Here is a 19,562-nt window from a genome sequence, read left to right on the forward strand (position 1 = left end):
AATAACAGCCAGTTTTTGTTTTAAAAATTTTTATTGCTTCTTACAGAGGTTCTGGGCTCTCGGCTATTGAGAAACCATTGGACTCTGAGGTTTTATATTTTACCCAATCGCTAATGTTTGCCTGTGACGTATCTAAGGCGCCGGTTTGACCGGAAATTGCTGTAAACAACCATCCTAGCTGCCAGGAGAGAAGTGCTGATCCCAATGAAGTGGCTTTGAATGTTAATTCAGCATTTGTAAGTGTAGCCAACACGGACTGAACGGCTTTGTTCATTTCCTCCGCTGCCGTTTCTAAAACTACAATTCTGAAACAGTGCAGAAAATCACCGTTATCGTTCACAACTTCTCCTGTTTGCTGATTGGCCCAGTTGAAATTGAACAGAAATCAACTTCAATGGAAGAAAGTCCGGACATATTGCAGGAAAGCGAGGCTAATTTTTATATGGCAAATTTACTTGTATTTGTAGCAGAGTAATAGAAAACCAGCAGATGTACACATAGACAAAGTTGTTGGTACCCCTCTGTGAATGGCCACTGACATAACTTGAAACTGACAAAAGTAACAAATACATTTTTACTTAAAATTAACCCATTTAAATCAGACATTGCTTTTGAAAAGTGGTTCAACAGAATTGTTTTTTTTTTTAACTAATGAATAAAATTGTGTCTGTATGTAAAACAAATGCTGCCAATATTCAGTCAGTTATAAGTTATGGAGTAATCCATACTGTAACAATTACAGGAAGCCCAGGTGAAGCCTAGAGAGTACCATTTTGAAAAAACGAGCAGGTGGAATGGCCCAAAAATAAACTTTAAAGGTTTAGGAACCTCAAATGATCAAACTCTGAATTCAAGCCACAGCATGTTTTTGATAGTTTTTTTTTTTTTTTTGGGCTTTTGCCTAAAGAGAAATACCCTCAGAATGAGCTTTTTATTATGACAGTAATCTCAAACGGACCAATAAATGAACAGCTTCTCAGTTTCAGGTCAGGAACCAGCCCCATCCTTTACTTACACCTTCCAGAAGTTTGGTCAACTTCCCTGCTCTCCTCGCTTCATTTTCTACACTGCTATTATTATTTGAACAGAACTGTATAATCAGTGCAGACGTATATCACGACCCCCTACACATTACCAGTCAGGTTCAAACAGTACACATAGTCATTACGGCACCCGATCACAAGCGACTGTTCCCACACAACCGGCGATGAGAACAGCTCCCCAGGCAGGGCGGACGACGCCAGAACGCGGCCATCTCGTGCGTCCAGGATCCAGACGGTGCCATCCGTGGAGCCCAGGCCCACCAGAGCCCCCCTGCGGCCGACAGCAGAGCCCTGAAACACGCAGGGCGTGGAGTACACCTTGCCTGATGTCTGAAAAGTCCAAACTATAGAGCCGTCGGCGCAGCTCAGACAGTAGAGGCGGCCGTCGTGGGAGCCGCACAGAAGCCTCTGCTGTCCCGGTACGAAGCTCGGGGAGGAGAAAACCGGGGCCTCTGTTCGGTACTGCCACAGCTGCAGACAAAAAAAACAACCAACCAAAAACACAGGTGCACTAGTTAGATACTTTCAAAACAACAGATGTACGCATCAATATAAAATTAGCTTTGGGCCTTTATAGGATAATCTATCACTAAAATAGCAGGTTTTTATAGCCTGTTGGTTATAAAACAGGTCCAAGTAGTTTTAGGCATTTCAATCAATATGGGAAATAATTTTCTTCAGCTTTTAAATGTTTATTTATTGATCAAACTGATATGAACCCAAATTTGTTAGCAAACACATGCTGCTGCAGGATAATCCTAATTGTTTCACATGACAGTAGATCCTAGAAGTTACTAATTAAACCACTGAAAAAATGACCTAATGTACAAGCTCCTCAAGAGTTAAGTCAAAAGTACACTGCAAAAACACTAAATCTTACCAAGTAATTTTGATCTAGTTTCTAGTGCAAATATGTTAGGACATTTGGAATAAGTCAAATCTTACTTACTTAAAACTAGACATTTTTTCCCATTTTATATGTGAAACAATCTGCTAGTGGAACTAGCACTTCTTCATCCATATTAAGGAATTATTTACTTACAACAAGCCCCTATATCTTACTGAAAAACTACTTGTAAGTTAGTTTTGTCCAAGTGTCCTAAGATATTTGCACTAGAAATTAGACCAAACATACTTTTAGATTTTGGGTTTTTGCAGCACATACATCTAAGAGCATAAGAAAGGAGTCAACGTTTCATTTCCTCACCAGTTCCCCGGAGTCGCTGAGGCAGCAGATGTTTCCGTCCACTGAGCCGATCGCAATGTGTCCACAGGACGAGTTTGGAGAGGAGAAGAAAGGTTTGTCTCTACAGTAGGACCACAGGACGTCCCCGCTGTCCTAGCGGAGACACAAACACGAACACAAGGTGACGCTCTCTTACGCATTCCAGGCATGATCTCAAAATATTAAAGAAATGCGGACGAACAATTCTCATTTCAGATGTTTAGTTTCCCACAAACAAGAGTCTCACCATGTTGAGACACAGCAGTCGTCCTCCCAGAGTCGCCGCATACAGCCGTCGACGAGACGACTCAAGGTGCGGCGAGGAAAACACAGCTCCGCCGCCACAGTCTCGCTTCCACACACACCGCCGAAGCTAAACAGCAACGACACACATCTTCATTCACCTCCATTAAGCTTTAGTGCAGTGAAAAGCAAATGGTGAAAGACAACGACCACATATAAACTAACAGAGGAGTTCAAGCAATCAAAAAGTCAAACAAGTGGACACTAACCTGAGGGTCCAGGGCGTAAACGTGTCCATCGTGTGAGCCCACCACCACCAGGCCGGTGAAAGGGTCCACAGCAGGACAACTCTTCACCGCGTCCTCCGTCTTAAACACCCACTTCGTCTCTCCAGAGTCGGTGCATAAGAAGTAAACGCAGCCGTCGTAGGAACCTGAAAAGCGGCAAGCTGGAGTGATCCAGAAGAACAAACGCGTCAGAGAAACACTCGGAGAACCGACACTGACCGACGACAACGAGGGAGCCGCAGTGAGACACGGCGGCCGACGCTTCGATCCTGTCCCCGAGGACTCGCTCCCACAGGAGGTTCCCGCCGGCCAGGTCCAACGCCTGGATCCTGTGGGAGTGGGAGCCGATGAACACCGTAGCTCTGGACTGTTCGTCGGCGACGTCCCGGACCAGAATCACCGGGGAGGCGTCCACGCACCTGCCGGTGTCCGAGGACCAGCTCGGACCGAGGCGAACGCCGACGTCCTTTCCGTCCAGCGGTTCTTCTTCACCAGCATCTACGCTCCTGAAGTTCGTTCCTTGCACCTCGCCGCCTCGTCTCACGACTTTACACCCGAGTGTTTCCTGCTGTGTCCGGTCAGATCTAGGTCCTTTCTTTGCTGGAACCCCAGATGGAGCCTCAGCGGCCCGTTTCTTAGAGGACGACGAGCCGTCCGGTTCCGGCGGCAGCATCTGCGTTACGTGGCGTAGAACCTCTGAGAAGGACCTGTCCAGTATAACCTCCAGCAGACGAGGAGAGGACACTCCCACGGCGGCGAGGATGTCCTCACAGAGACGCAGTGCCTTCAGGGAATCCCCTCCACTAAACAGGAAGTTGGACCGCTCGTCGATGGACGCATCTGCAGGGAGGCCTAATGTATCCTGATGACAGAAGGTGTCATCAGAATGTAACTTTCATAAAAATATGTTCTCAACATGTTTGTTAAAGCTATAACAATGCTGTGGCTGTACAGAATGAGACAGATCATTTGTGGAAAAAATTGAGCCTTCTGCCTTCTTCCAGTGCCATTTTCAGAAATACACCGCTTTGTTATAAACAACCAATCAGAGTCAGGCTTTAGCGCTGTCAATCATGCATGTGTACTCTGCTCACACCGTCTGCCTATCTCTCTCCTAGACTACAGCTAGTTCACCACAACACAGTCTGTTGACGACATATCCACTCATGACGACAGATAAACAAATTTCCTGTAAAGGTAAGTTACAGCCTGATTGGCAGTGTTGAGATCCTCCCCCTGGCACTGATTGGTTGTTCCTGAATGGTGCATTTCTGCAGATTACAAGAGTAGCACTTGGATGGAGGAGCTCGATTTTTCCCCACATTATTTGTCTCATGCTATGCTGCCACGACATTGTGACAGCTTAAACAAATATGTAAAAAAACAAAAAAAAAACATATATAGTTTTATAAAAGTTATATACTGCAGCTTTAAACAGGGTAATACCTGCCATAGAGTCTCAAGAGTTTGCTTTAGCTTTCCGACCTCCAGCCGTGACGACCTTAACCACTCCCTCTGTTTTTCATATATTCTCATCAGAGCCTTCATGTCTGCTTTACCTGGTAAAATGCAAACATTAGAACTTTTTTATTGTTATTATTATTATTTAAAAAAGCCTCCAGAACTTGAGGATTAAAGCTCACCATGAGGAGTCAGGGATAAAGCCGGGACAAGAACCAATGCGTCGGGAATGCAGTGAGCGGACACCAGCAGAGACAGCTGCTTCAGTATGAGCCTCTGGAGATCTCTACCTGCGCCCTCTGGCTCCCCCTGGTGGAGATGGACTTCGCTAGCTGAAGCAACGACGAAGGCAAGGAGTCTATATTCTTTATAGAGACCCACAGCACAGGCTTCCACCTGAGGCAGACTCAGGATTAGCTGGAAGAGATGGGACAATAAAAAATAAATAAATACTCTGAGCTGCTCCATATGCTGTCGCTTTCAGTTCAGTGTGTCTTATGCAGCTTTCAAGCTACCTGAAATGAAGCTGGGTTTGACGTCAGACCTGAGGCAACAGCGTTCTGAATTTAAACATGGCGCCGTCCATAACCAAGTGTTTGCAATACTTCTTACAAACATGGTTTTAAACTTTAGTTTCCATAAGCAAACATCACTTTTAGTTTGTTCAGTTTGGAGTTGAAGGCGCTGCATTGATTTTAGATTAACTTTTACATGAGTCTTGTTAAACATGTTTCCAACCACATCTTACTACTGCTGAGGCGAGGAGCGGCCATGTTGAAACGTGAAGTGCACAAGTAACAACTGGGGGTAGTTAGAGTTGCTCCCAGTTTCCCAGTGGAAAATCCGACTTCAGAAAGTTAAAATTTCTGAATACAACTGCATCCCAGCATTAAAATAGTCACACAGCAATGAACATTCGGCACCAAACTTCATGGAGCCCTTCTTTGCTGCAATTGCTTATCTTTACGAGCTTTATGCATTTAGACATTGAGATTTTTGCCACTTCTTCTTCACTAAGTAGCCCAAACTCAGTAAGAATATCTCTGAAAATAAAAGGTCTAAAGCGGAGATAGTTTAAATTTTAAAAACAAAACCTTCCCAAAACAGCTGTCCACTCAAAATTACTCTAATTTCTCAGTGAACTCACTTGCTGCAAGCTGTCCAAGTTCACTCGCTTCCCGTTCCGTTTGATCATTCTGTCTCTCCGTCCCAGATAGTACAGCTGACCGTCTTTAACGTTCACCCAGTCTCCTGTTGCTCTCATCGTTCCGGGGACAACAGTGTCCTCTCCATCCAGGAGACACACCCTGTCCTCTCCACCTGTTCAAAAAAAGAATACATCACGCTGTCTCCAGTACAATTTATTTAAGAATGCAATGTTTAAAAAAATTATAAATAAATAAATAAAAATCTGTCCCACCTATGAACACCTGTCCTTCACCCTCTGTGATGATGCAGTCGTCTTCATCCCGGACTTCCACCACCGTGTCCATCAGGGGAGTCCCAAGAGGTACAGAGGACGCCGTGCTGCAAACGCCCGCAGTGTTTAATGCAGGGCTGAAACGATTAATCGTATAATCCTGATTAATCAATCACTGAAATAAGTCAACAAATTCAGTAATCGATTAATTGTGAACTTCATCATAGGCTTAAAAAAAGGCCAGTTTCTGAAAGAACATAGTCACAGTTTCTCAAAGTTCAAATTTACTAAATTTTTATTTTCTTATTTTAAAAACATATATGTAATTGTTCATTTGCATTTTTTTATGTATTTCTTTTATTGTACAAAAATGGTTTAATGGTTAAATGAAAAATCTGGAGAATGAGACGATAAAAAAAAAAATCTGATTAATCGATTAATCATAAGAATAAACGATTGCTAAAATAATCGTTAGTTGCAGCCCCAGTTTAATGATGACGAATCAATGCTGGTCGTGTCCAAACACTCACAGGCTGCTGCACAGCAGCTGAGGGTCTGGTACCCTGTAGCAGGAGGCCCAGCAGGAGACCTCGGTGACGCCGTAGATGTTATAGACGGCGGTTTTATTCTCCTCGTGTTTCCAGCTCCTCAGCTGAGCCGGAGAAGGACAGGCCTCTCCGCCCAGAGCCAACACCCGCAGCGAGGATCCTGGTGACAGCACGTCCCGTTTCAGAATACCGTGACCGAACCGCACCAGCAGAGTGGGAGTGACCTGAAAAAAAAAAAAAACTTCATCAACAAAGAGTCTCTCAGCTTAACTCTCAGTCTGCACACAGTCGCTTGCCTGAAGAACTGTAGCTCGGTGATGTTTGAACAACATCTGGGCGAGTCGACCGGGCATCTTCTTCATCACCGAGGGGACTATGAGGAGCAGAGCCCCCGAGGACAGGGTCAGAAATATGTCCACTACAGACGGGTCAAAGGTCAGAGGGGAGGCGAGAAAAACAACATCATCTGCGCTCATCTGAAACAGAGATCTGAGCAGAGAAACAAGCCGCTTCTTATTTCACATCCGCTCCTCTGAAGTAAGAAAAACAGCCAAACTGACCTCAGGTGCAGAATATTGGGGACGATGCACCTGTGGGGGACCCTCACGGTTTTGGGAGGACCCGTCGTTCCGGACGTGTGTAGGATGTACGCCAAGTCTGGGCGCCCGGAGTCCTTCAGGGGAACGGTTTTATCAGAGGGATCGCAGCCGCCGGCTCTCTGAGGTCCGTCCTCGGCGACTGGACGAGGCTCGATGTGCATCAAGGTTAGCCTGAGCTGGGGCAGCTCCACGCAAACCTCCACAGGGACGAGATCGACTACAGCCTCCTGAAAACGCTAAATGGGAGAGTAAAGGAGAATAAGAGTTTATATTCAAATAGAAAAAGACTCTAACAAAAATAATATTTGCAATAAGTGTCTTGCTTATACAGGGGAAAAAAAAGCTTTCTACACATTTAAATTTTTATGTATTTTGTTCAGCCATTTTACAACGGAGAAAATCATGTTGGATTCTGGGGAAAAAATGCAGTCCTGCAGAAACCACATAGTCACATCTCCATATTGTATTGTTCAGGGTATAAATGTTATATTTATTTTTTGACTTCATGCTCCCACTTTTCTAATGTCGCTCTGGGCCACCGCCAAGATTCCCAATCTTCACTGATTATATGTAGAGCTGTGACAAAATTAGTAAAAGTTCGAGGGGTGTGAAAACGTTTGCAAAACTGAAATTAAACTAATTCAACCTGCACAAGGTCCCGATTCACAGCGCAGTACTTGAGGCCACACTGACTCATTACTCTGGCAGTGAGAAGTCCTGGAGCCTCAGGGTCCAGGGGGACGTAAGCGGCAGAACTCTGCAGGATCCTGACGGATAATGAAGCGTAGTAAGGAGACAAAGTCTGAAACCCAGACAACCAGGAGACAACAGTGGTCCAAACGTACCCCAGAATCCAGGCGGGGACCAGCAGATCATCGCTGCAGTACAGGCCGACAGCACCGCCGCGAGGAGAACAGGTCTGAAGTAAAGCAGCAGAAAGATCCTCGGCGAGCTGGACCACTTCTCTGTAGAGCAGAGACCCTGGAGTCTCTCCCGAGCCGGAGTCATACAGGACCGCGGCTCGGTCCGGGTGCAGAGAGGCTGCGGCGGACACCAGATCCTGGAGGGTCCGAGCAGGCATTCCGATGAGGCGTTCACTGACCGCCTAATCATTCCTGTCCACTGGACGTACTGACACTCTGACTGAGAGCACTCTCATCACAGACGTTTCTGTTTTCACATGGGCGGGTGGAGCCATAGACATAATGTAAGAGTAGACCCCGCATTGGCCGCTCCGGCGCAGGAAATACGGCGGCCATCTTGGAGCGGTCGTCCCTCCTACTTTGCTCAATCAAAACAGCAGAAGATGCCTCAGCACTGAGGGATATTGTTGTTCGGATCTATGGATTTGAGGGCTTCACAGACAACATTTCACAAGTAAGATGGACATATTATTGTGTATATTTTGTGATTAGAATATTACTTTACTGTATTTATGTCCACCGGCGAGATACCAGCTAACATTAGCTACAGTGCTTGGTGTAATACGGGTTCAGCCCCGCTATGAAGGCTGAGTTTCCGTAAATCTAAAAAAGTAATTATTCTCCAACATTTGACTTAGATTATCTGACACAAGAGCCTATATTAGAAATGAAACAATATAACACATATTATAAAACTTATATTGTGTGTTATAACATTCACCAGCAAAGTTTACACAGATGGTAAAGGCTATTATTTATATGTAATTCTTTCACTAGTAAGATACATCCCAAATCTTCCGTTTTTGTTTTGAAAGTTTCCTAAAGACACGATGTGAGGAAGAAGAGGGAGATATCTATAAGGAGAGACGGATTCACTGCAGCACGGATGAATCTCACATCGGATTTTGGACTCAATCTCAGCTATGAAGCTGAAGTTGGTTTCCAATTCCAGCTTCCAATAGCTAAAGGGCGATTCCACTTAATTTTTCACTACTTTCCGCATCTTTAATCAACTCTAGTTTAAAAACTAAACTACTACACCTAGACACTTGAAACTTGGACTGGATTATTCTCTTCTTCAAGCTGAATATTTAAAACCTTGTTTGTGATTTGTGAAACCTTTTCCTGATTTGTGAAAACTCAATAAAGTTAGATTTTCACAATTTTTGTTACCTCTTTCATTACTAGAACTGCTCTAATTAAAAAACTACAACTCCTAGACCAGGGGTCACCAACTCCAGTCCTCAAGGGCTACCATCCTGCAACTTTTAGATTCACCTCTGCTCTAAAATGTCTGAATTCCCTCACCAGCATTCATTTCTCTCTGCAATAGGCTGGAAACGAGCAGTTTATTTGATCCAGGTGTGTTTGAGCAGAGACACATCTAAAAGTTACAGGATGGTAGCCCTCGAGGACTGGAGTTGGTGACCCCTGTCCTAGACACTTCAAACCTGGACTAGATTTAGAATCATGTTTGTGATTTGTGAAACTTCACTTAACAGACCCCTGCAAAAGATCTTTCCTTCCAGCAGCCATCACCATCTAGAGCCTCAGATCTGTCCTCTCACACACGTTCAATTACTTGAACCAAATCTTTTAAACATGACTTTAACTCTTGCCAAATCTAAATCTAGTTTTATGTAGGAGGTCCCAAAATCTTCAAATATGTTTTATTATTATTATTATTTATTTATTAAAGCTTTTATTATTAGAATATGTTCAGTTTGATCTCCATCTTTGTTGATCATCTTTAAACTGAATACTTTTTTATGCTTTGGAAATAATTTGATTTCAACTTATTTACCAGATTTTTATAATCTATATATATTTTTGTTTAGGTTTTTTTTTTACTTTTAAATTAATTTAGTTTACAGTAAATATTCACATTATATTTCTGTGTATTGTCGTATATAGATCCATTCATTATCTCTCTGCCTGCCAAAATAAACAACTTTTTTTATTATTGGCTGCCTAATGTGACATTGCTTCTGTCCCAGATTCCATCTCTGATTGGTTGTTAAAATAAAAATAATTAATCTGACTAGTAATGGGAATAAATACTAACATCGTTAGTAAGAGTTAATTGAAGAGTTAAAACAGAAGGCAGAGAAGCTGATTATGTGAACGGGCATCTTGAATGAAAACAGGACGTTTCCAGTGAACGGTGAAGCTGCTCTCAGTGATAAAAAATAATGATTCACTAGAATAATCTTCTCAGTTTGGGTTTCAATGGAACATATTTAACACAATTAAAGTTAGGTTTTATATTGAGGAGCGAACAAATGCTTAAATCACAGCAGAGCTGCATTAAAATTACTAAAATTGAACCTTTTATTTAATCAATGTACATCAAACTACATAATGTAGTGTAAATTCTTGTACCTCTAATTTTTACATCTCAAAGCTCAAAGTGCTTCAATGTCAATGTCAAATTTATTTATATAGCACTTTAAAACAGGTATAAAACTGCACCAAAGTGCTGTACAAGAACGACACAAATGACAAAACAGAGTATAAAACAATACATCAATTAAATGCCAAAGAGTAAAAATGAGTTTTAAGAAGTTATTTAAAATGATCCAGGCTGTGGGCAGATCTAATCTGGAAAGGTAAGTTATTCCATAAAACAGGAGCAGCAACAGAAAAAGCTCGATCTCCTTTCCTCTTAAGTCGAGTCCGAGGAACCGTCAGTAGTAACTGATTATTTGATCGTAAAGTCCTGGACACAGACCGGAAACTTAAAAGGTCCCAAAGATAAGGGGGGGCTAACCCACTTAAAACTTTATAAGTTAACAAAAGAATCTTCACTTGATAATCTAAAAAGTTTACATAGCCATCTTTGGGGGATGTAAAAAGAAACTATACTTTGACTAGGCCATTCCCAAAGCTTTTTGGGAAGGGCCCAACAGAGTTGGCCTGATGCTCCTAGAGCCACATGGAAACATTTATACCTGGTTTTCTTTGTGTCTCTTACTCACAAATATTCAGTTTTCAGGTTTACAGTGTTCTGTACTCACATGTTTGCATGTGGGAGTGAGTTTGTGGGAGATTAGGAGTAGAGAATAGTTTTTATTCTGACTTTTTTTTTTGCAAAACATGCGAGTGTCCTCCTCCACCTCCTCTGCCTCCCTCTCGTTATTCTTTATTCTTTGTCCAAAGAATGACCAAACTTGGGCTTTGTGAAGAGGACGTTTGTTCTGGGGAATCATGTGGTGACAAAGAAAAGTTCTGATATGTGATGCTTAATAATCTCAAATAAAACGACTTTAAAACTTAAATCCGATCGTCTGAGTTCTGAATAAAAGGTGTGCATCTTGTTACATCTGGCATAAATCTAACATAATGTAGAAATTCAAACACTCACTTGATCAAAAGCACAATAGATGGTCTGATATTGATTGGCTGAAAAAAAAAGGATTTGAAGTGGCCTAGTTAAAGCCCAGATTTAAATTTGATTGGTTTGGCTTTTTCAGGCTGCACAGTGGCACAGTTTGTAGCGCTGCTGCCTTGCAGCAAGAAGGTTCTGGGTTCAATTCCCAGACTGGGTCTTTCTGCATGGACTTTGCATGTTCTCCCTGTGCATGTGTGGGTTTTCTCTGGGTACTCCAGTTTCCTCCCACAGACCAAAAACATGACTGTCAGGTTAATTGGCCTGTCTAAATTGTCCCTAGGTGTGTGTGTATGGTTGTGTGTCTCTGTGCTGCCCTGCGGCAGACTGGCGACCTGTCCACCTCTCATCCTGAACGTTAGCTGGAGATCGGCACTAGCAACCCTCTTGACCCCCCTAAGGGACAAGGGTGTAAGAAAATGGATGGATGATTTGGCTTTTCCTTAAGCAGGCTGTCCAAGGTGGGACTGAATTAAAAATAAATCTTTAAAGAAGAAAAATAATGAGCAAAAATATTCCATAAGCCAGTTATTTCTGGTTACATTTTCCTAATAAATTACTTTTATTATTTAATTTTTTCAAACACTGCATTTAGATTTTTACTCATATCATCTTTACCTAAATTTAAAATGTGCATTTAAACATTTAAACATGACAAGAACAAAAACATTTTGATGATTTCTACCAGATTTATTTGCTCCAGCTCAGCACATTATCCCCAAAAATCACTTTTCAGTCTTCTGTGATCTCTACATACCAATATATACTGCTCAAAAAAATAAAGGGAACATTTCACTTTAATTTTTGTGTGGCTCCAAATCCAGGCCTCCATTGGTTAATAAATTTGATTTCCATTGATTTTTGTGTGATTTTGTTGTCAGCACATTCAACTTTGTACAGAACAAAGTATTCAATGAGAATATTTCATTCATTCAGATCTAGGATGTGTTATTTGAGTGTTCCCTTTATTTTTTTGAGCAGTGTATATTTTATAAAAACATTTTGAACAGTGCTGCTTATCAGTGAGGTTGCTCTGTGAGTTTAAGGCAGTGGTCCCCAAACTACGGTCCGCGGGCCGGATCCGGCCCGCCTCCACATTGGTGGTTTCTTCAACCACCAGGGGGCTCTTTAGCAAGAAGTGAATCATAGGAAGTCAAAATTGGAAATAAAAGAAGAAAGCGCCTATTAAAACAGACTTAGGTTTTAATAGGGAATTGAAATTTCAGAATGTTGTTGATCAGTTAAATCACATTGAGGGGAAAAAGAAGATTTTTCAGTTTTTTTTTTATAATACTGGGATCATTATGAGAATTTGAGGTATATATATATATATTAGGATCCAATAGATGGCAGTAGTGCAACAATAATGGATGCAAGCTGCCGTTGAAATCTAAAGATGAAGAAGGAAGTAGGGCTGAAACGATTCCTCGAATGATTCGAGTACCTCGATTACTAAAATTCCTCGAGGAAAATTTACCTGCCTCGAAGCTTCGTTAATTTATGTTTTATTAGTTAGCGCACCGTGTTCCGGCCGGGACTTCATTTGCGTTGCGCGGAGCTCTCACTTCCGCCTCTGAGTTGTTGACAAAAGCTAAGTCTCAGCGGCATAAAGTCCAATCTTCAAGATTGGCCCGTGGGGATTTTATTGATTGATGATAATGCCCGACTTTTTATCGTTTTTGGGGAACCAATAAGCATCCTTAAAATGACTGGGGGAATGCCTGGAGTACGGCAGCATTTCTCCTCCGGGGCTGCTGGTTGAAAGCGAACAGCGGGAAGAGCGCTGAGGTGAGCGGATAGACTGAACAGGGCGGGCGGCTGATTAGCTGATGCTTACCGTGTAAATGTAGCTTTACCGACGAACCGCACAATAAATTTCATATCCCGGTCTGAAGAAACGGGTGGCGGAGCGCATCGTACATGGGTGGTAGATGAGTTTCTGAGTGTGACCAGTGAAGGTGTCGTAAATATCCCGTATTGCTTCCCCCCCCGTGTTCGTCCCCCGGTCTAACGGTTCGTCAGTCCGCTGGTCTATTTCCTCCCCTCCACCCCATCTTACGTTCGTTCATTCGCCCTCTCCTCCCACTCCAGGCGGCATTTCCCGTATTTTCAAACCCAAAGCGTGACAGGTTAGGTGGCAAGGTGAGCTTAATTAATCTATTAAACTCACTGAAGATGAATACATAAACTAAAAGCTGGATTGTAGACATTTTTATAAGCATATTTGTGAGCCTGCCTCTTTGTTATTAAATTCAATATAATTTCAGATTTTTCTATAACTTTTCTTCTGGTTAACTTAGAAAGTGAGCTATTATTGTTACAGGTTAGTTTTCTAAACTACAAAAAAGCAACTGTTAGGGATGCTCAAATATGAAAAATTGGACTGATTGATATCTGATAGTAACACCGGTATTATGCCAAATTTACCAATATTTCATTTTATAATTTTTTTATCCGATTACTCGATTAATCGTAAGAATAATCGATAGATTACTCGATTACTAAAATATTCGTTTACAACAGCCCTAGAAGGAAGCGCCTATTTTCATTTAGCACATGCTAGTAGCAGACACGAAGGATCAGCACTTTTACTGTTACAGTTACCGTTCGTAAACTACCGTAATCGGTTCAGTTAAATCTGAACTTGGCAACTTTTTCTTTTTCAACCGTAATAAATGTGATATTCAATTGACCTGTTATGACTCAAATGTTGGCTGTACACCCCGCTCTGCTGCTGCATCGTTGTGGAAAACCTGGAGCGGCAGAGATGTCTGCAGCTTATAGCCCGGAAAATACGGTATTTATTTCATTAATAGTGTTATTATTTATTTCCTGGATTTTTTCTGTGAAGAACCCAGAGAGGGTTATTTGATTGTGCTTTCTGGAAAACAATACATTTTTACATTTAGGCACTCCTGCAATCGTCACACTTTTTCTGTTACAAACTGACTCCGGCCCCCAGCAGAGAAAGGAAAAATTATGTGGCCCTCACAGGAAAAAGTTTGGGGACCCCTGTATTAATGTCTATGGTTGCACCTAGTAGCCCGCTCTTTCCCACCGCTACAGTGTGTGCTAACCAACTACTATCATGGCCTGTTGGCTACTTCCTCTAGCCGCTGCTGGCTCCGAAACACAACAAAACTCGTATAATATCTTTTAACACATTACATTTCCTTAAACAATCCTCGAACAGTACCAAATAATAAAAGTACTTAGTTAAAATAAACTTTATGGTTATTCTCACCTCAAGTAAATGAGCACACGGGAGACGCAGTTTGTGTTACTCCAATTTCTCTCAGCTTATGAGAAACGGCAGAGCAACAGGCAGCTCAGAGTCCCAATACACCACCTACCGGTGAAACACCGTTACTGCACCCTTCGTGTTTAACCCCTGTATCTTATCATAACCCCATAAACATTTAAAGAAATGCATGCTCTTTTTTCACTTTTGTGGGCACACACCAGTGGGCATCACAAGACTGATAGACCGGCCCACCAGGTCGTGTTGTGGTTCCATTGACACTTTGCTCTATGCCTGTTAGGAGATGGAACCCAAATAACAAATAAAAATGGGTAGGGCGGTAAAGTGGAGGGTCCAATGGTTCCCTGACTCCTCCTGTTAAGCTGCGCAAATCACTGCCAGTTCAGACTTGTGGGAATAATGCATTTAGTGCACACAGATTTTTTTTTTTCATAGTGCATGCTCACTGCGTGCTATTTTTACCCTTAGCAACAGTTGCCATGCTTCTGACAATGATGTCATCAGCATGACTTCAAATGATGTCTGTGTCATGAGGCCCTTCTGAGGATGACTTTATGATGTCATAGAGTCCATGACATAACCAACTGATCAGTTAATTCTCTGATCAGTTACCACAAATCAGTCGACACAGGATTCATTTGAACGTTTTAGCTCGCCACAATAAAAATGACTGACAAAAGCCCACAGAGGCAAATGGATGTGAGGCCTAAGGCCTCTTTTTGGACAAAAGTCAAAAAGACATTCTCCAACAAAGTCCATCCTGGCCAAAGAAGCCCAGATTATAAGAAGAGAAAGTTTCTGAGCGAACTTCTGTGGGAGGTAATTGAGAAGGTTGCAGATGAACCAACTCTGCATCTTGTCCGACCCACATTTGAGGACCAACATAGCAAAATTTTGATTTTGCTATTGAGAAAAACTGGAGATTTAAATGTGGACGTACTCTCTGAGGTGTCAGGAGAGCTCGCTGAAAGAATTTTCCAAAGTGTTGCGAGAGATGCATTCCACTTTGCCAGTGAACTGCATTTAATCGCACTGCTTGATTATCCAGAAGGACACGAGGTCATCGTGGAAAAATTCAAAAAGCACCTGGAGAATCCCATTCGCCCAAAGAAGATGTTAACGTCCACAAAAAGAAAGATCCGAAAGACGTTTTTTCCTACCGAGGACTTGTACGCAGATGAAAACTGCCTGAGTGAAGATTATACTCAGGCAACCATGGACCCTGAACAATTTTTGAGGGACGCAAACAGGATGGGCTTCAGGCGAGGAACAGAAGATGAAAGGAGAGTTATGGTGCAAAAGATCCTGTGGAGATTGATTTACAAGTCCAGTAATAGATCGAGCTATGGGGCTTACAAACAGAAGGACACTGAACCGGTCCAGAGAAAGCTTGCTCCAGAAATCTGGAAAGAAGTCAAAGACATTGATTTTGTGTTTTTTGAGAAAATGCAAAAAAAAGTCTGCAGAGACATCTTACAGCTTCTCTGTGGCAATGAAGATGTAGTTAGAGAACTGCTCTTCAAAATGATCAAAAGCAACAACCCAATTGTGATTCACAAGGTTGTGGAGTGCTTCAAAAGAACCCTGGCACGACCGCGGATAATCAATCTCCGAGACACCTTTCTACAAAAGGCATGGGGGCTCATCAAAAAGGCTGCGTGTGGTGGAGACGATTCTGACGAAGAAGAGAGGCAAGAACCCGCCAAGAGTGAACCAAACGTTGAGTTTAGTCCACGCTTAGCTGGGCCTGTAAATTTGGTCAACCCAGAGATCGGTACTGACTCAGAGGAGTCAGGACCGGTCTCCGAGTCAGGACCTGCCTCCGAGTCAGGACCTGCCTCCGAGTCAGGACCCGTCTCAAAGTCAGGTCCCGTCTCAGAGTCAGGACCCGTCTCAGAGTCAGGACCTGCTTCAGAGTTAGGACAGACCTCTGAGACAGGACCCGTCTCCGAGTTAGGACCCGTCTCCGAGTCAGGACCCGTCTCAGAGTCAGGACCCGTCTCAGAATCAGGACCCGTCTCAGAGTCAGGACCCGTCTCCGAGTCAGGACCCGTCTCAGAGTCAGGACCAGTCTCAGAGTCAAGACCTGTCACAGAGTCAGGACCCGTCTCCGAGTCAGGACCCGTCTCCGAATCAGGACCCGTCTCCGAGTCAGGACCCGTGTCCGAGTCAGGACCCGTCTCCGAGTCAGGACCCGTCTCCGAGTCAGGACCCGTCTCCGAGTCAGGACTCGCCTCCGAGTCAGGACCCGCCTCAGAGTCAGGACCCGCCTCAGAGTCAGGACCAGTCTCCGAGTCAGGACCAGTCTCCGAGTCAGGACCCGTCTCAGAGTCAGGACCCACCTCCGAGTCAGGACCAGCCTCCGAGTCAGGACCCGCCTCCGAGTCAGGAGCCGCCTCCGAGTCAGGACCAGTCTCCGAGTCAGGACCCGCCTCCGAGTCAGGACCCGCCTCCGAGTCAGGACCCGCCTCCGAGTCAGGACCAGTCTCCGAGTCAGGACCCGTCTCAGAGTCAGGACCCACCTCTGAGTCAGGACCAGCCTCCGAGTCAGGACCCGCCTCCGAGTCAGGACCCACCTCCGAGTCAGGACCAGTCTCCGAGTCAGGACCCGCCTCCGAGTCAGGACCAGTCTCCGAGTCAGGACCCGCCTCCGATTCAGGACCCGCCTCAGAGTCAGGACCCGTCTCAGAGTCAGGACCCGTCTCAGAGTCAGGACCTGTCTCAGAGTTAGGACCTGTCTGAGAGTCAGGACCTGTCTCAGAGTTAGGACCTGTCTGAGAGTCAGGACCAGTCTCAGAGTCAGGACATGTCTCCAAGTCAGGACCCGCCTCCGAGTGAGGACCGGTCTCAAAGTCAGGACCTGTCTCAGAGTTAGGACCTGTCTGAGAGTCAGGACCTGCCTCGAGTCTGGACAGATGTCTGAGTCAGGACCTGTCTCAGAGTCAGGACCTGTCTCAGAGTCAGGACATGTCTCCAAGTTAGGACATGTCTCTGAGTCAGGACCTGTCTCAGAGTCAGGACCTGCCTCGAGTCTGGACAGATGTCTGAGTTAGGACCTGTCTCAGAGTCAGGACATGCCTCGAGTCTGGACAGATCTCTGAGTCAGGACCAGTTTACGAGTCTGGACAGATGTCTGAGCAGGACCTTTCTCCGACTCACGACAGACCTCTGAGTCCTCATGTCTAATGGTGTTTTCAGGATTTTTTCTCACCAACAGAGTGTCAAAACTGGATGCGTTTCCTCAGCAGAATTTTGCAACCTACCAGAGCGGATGATTATGGCTTTAAGAGTGCGTACAAGTTTTCAATCTGAGAATACCGGAAACCTTTAGTCATCCATTGTTACAGTCAGAGCAAGGTGGGTAGGATGTACCGAAGAGTCAGAATGGGAGGCCGAGGGAACGGTGGCGGACTGGAAGGCTAGAAGAGATTCGAAGAAGAAGGAGAGAAGGTGCGGGACTGACGTATCCTTAGAGAGGTGGGGGGTGGAGGAAGCGAAGAAAGAGGGAACGAAGGAGAGACATTGAGGGGAGGCTAGTGTACCATTAGAGGTACACTAGGCCCCCCTGAATGTAGAGGTAGATGTGAGGGGTCAAAGAGGGTGGAGGGCGATCTAGCGTACCGTTGAGTGGTGGGGGGGTGGATGGACGGCGTATTGCAAGAAGGGGGAGGAGGTCTGGCTGTAGAAGGAGGGGGGCAAAGGAGAGACATTGAGGGGGGCTAGTGAACCATGAGAGGTACACTAGCCCCTCTCAATGTAGAGGTAGATGTGAGGGGTTGAAGAGGGTGGGGGCGATCTAGCATACCGTTGAGTGCTGGGGGGCGGACAGACGGCGTATTGCAAAAAGGGGGAGGAGGTCTGGCTGTAGAAGGAGGGGGGCAAAGGAGAGACATTGAGGGGGGCTAGTGAACCATGAGAGGTACACTAGCCCCTCTCAATGTAGACGTAGATGTGAGGGGTTGAAGAGGGTGGGGACGATCTAGCGTACCGTTGAGTGGTGGGGGGGCGGACAGACGGCGTATTGCAAAAAGGGGGAGGAGGTCTGGCTGTAGAAGGAGGGGGGCAAAGGAGAGACATTGAGGGGGGGCTAGTGTACCTCTCATGGTACACTAGCCCCCCCTCAATGTAGAGGTAGATGTGAGGGGTCGAAGAGGATGGAGGCGATCCCGATCCCCCTACAAATGCTATTTTATTTATATAATTAGGGCTATTGTAAACAAATATTTTAGTAATAGCGTAATCTATCGATTATTCTTACGATTAATCGAGTAATCATATAAAAAAATTGACAAAATAAAGTACTGGTAAATCTGACATAACAGCAGTGTTACTATCTGATATCAATATCAGTCCAATTTAACAGTTTGAATATTTTAAATTAAGGGGAAAAAAAACTGTTAAATTATGGAATAATTCTGTTGAAATTCCGTAAAAAACGAGAAAATGTATTGGCAGAAAATTACCAGGACATTTCCTTGTTTTTTTTTTATGGAAAAATTGAAATAAAATATTGTTAAATTACGGGAAACTTCTGACGGAAATTCTGTAAAAAAACACTGAAAATATCCTGGCAGAGAATTACCAGGACATTTACTGTATTTTTATATACATTTTTTTTTTCAGAATTTCCATCAAAATATTTTCCATAATTTAACAGTTTTTATGTCAAATTTAGCAATATTTTGTTAACCCAAAACTGAAATTCTCTCTCTATTTACTCTCTCTTTTGTGATTTATTCACAAACTTTAAAAAAAAAAAAAACATTGGACTTTTCCAAATACTTTTGTCCTCCAAACCATTGAAGTCTGTATTCTATACCATATGTTAATTATAGTGTAAAATATATTAAAGTTAATGTATTTAATATATTCTTAACATAATTTTTCAACAAAATTTAATTCTAAGTCCACAGGAAATATAGTTGTAGAACACAAAACACTTAGTTTGACCTCATGCAAAGTGATGTAAAAATGAAACCATTCTACAATCAATTTGCAGACTTTATTTTGCAATTTAAGACCATAAATTGACACGTCATCTAGTTTTTATAACTAACATTTACTATTTAAGAGCTCAACATATTCTTGAGTTTGCTAATGTTTATCTTCTGAACATCACAACTAATTTCTTGCATTTTACTATACAAATTTTCAACATCTAAA

The 19,562-nt window shown here is 43.4% G+C and overlaps 1 protein-coding gene and 1 long non-coding RNA gene across 3 annotated transcripts; one reads left to right on the plus strand and one right to left on the minus strand.

Moving 5' to 3' along the window:
* Window positions 1–12: 12 nt before the first annotated feature.
* aasdh (aminoadipate-semialdehyde dehydrogenase) lies at window positions 13–7,998 on the minus strand. Of its 2 annotated transcripts, none has more exons than XM_014990142.2 (14): window positions 7,672–7,998; window positions 7,473–7,593; window positions 6,788–7,062; window positions 6,524–6,716; window positions 6,210–6,451; window positions 5,680–5,786; window positions 5,407–5,579; window positions 4,442–4,676; window positions 4,245–4,357; window positions 3,018–3,660; window positions 2,781–2,944; window positions 2,516–2,641; window positions 2,251–2,382; window positions 13–1,514 (listed from the first exon to the last, which is right to left on the minus strand). In XM_014990142.2, exons 1-14 carry the CDS (start codon window positions 7,905–7,907, stop codon window positions 1,125–1,127), a joined length of 3,150 nt encoding a protein of 1,049 aa, XP_014845628.2. In that variant the 5' UTR covers window positions 7,908–7,998; the 3' UTR covers window positions 13–1,124. The 2 variants fall into 2 exon arrangements, with proteins under 2 accessions (XP_014845628.2, XP_014845627.2); XM_014990141.2 differs by having other exon boundaries at window positions 5,680–5,816.
* Window positions 7,999–8,064: 66 nt separating this feature from the next.
* On the plus strand, window positions 8,065–8,912 carry LOC148160030 (uncharacterized). The gene is made up of 2 exons (XR_015762730.1): window positions 8,065–8,203; window positions 8,565–8,912. It is a non-coding gene; the product is annotated as an uncharacterized LOC148160030 (long non-coding RNA).
* The last annotated feature ends 10,650 nt before the right edge of the window (window positions 8,913–19,562 follow it).

Source organism: Poecilia mexicana, unplaced genomic scaffold (genome assembly GCF_051168715.1).
Source record: "Poecilia mexicana isolate PSO_F unplaced genomic scaffold, ASM5116871v1 scaffold_4, whole genome shotgun sequence".
Classification (NCBI taxonomy): domain Eukaryota; kingdom Metazoa; phylum Chordata; class Actinopteri; order Cyprinodontiformes; family Poeciliidae; genus Poecilia; species Poecilia mexicana.

Excerpts from the sequence above, each read along its gene's own strand:
- aasdh (XM_014990141.2), bottom strand. The coding sequence starts at position 7,907 with ATGCCTGCTCGGACCCTCCAGGATCTGGTGTCCGCCGCAGCCTCTCTG. Across the intron at positions 7,063-7,472 it reads TGAATCGGGACCTTGTGCAG|CGTTTTCAGGAGGCTGTAGT; the intron begins GTTGAATTAGTT and ends TCTCCCATTTAG. Across the intron at positions 2,383-2,515 it reads GACTGCTGTGTCTCAACATG|GACAGCGGGGACGTCCTGTG; the intron begins GTGAGACTCTTG and ends TGTCTCCGCTAG.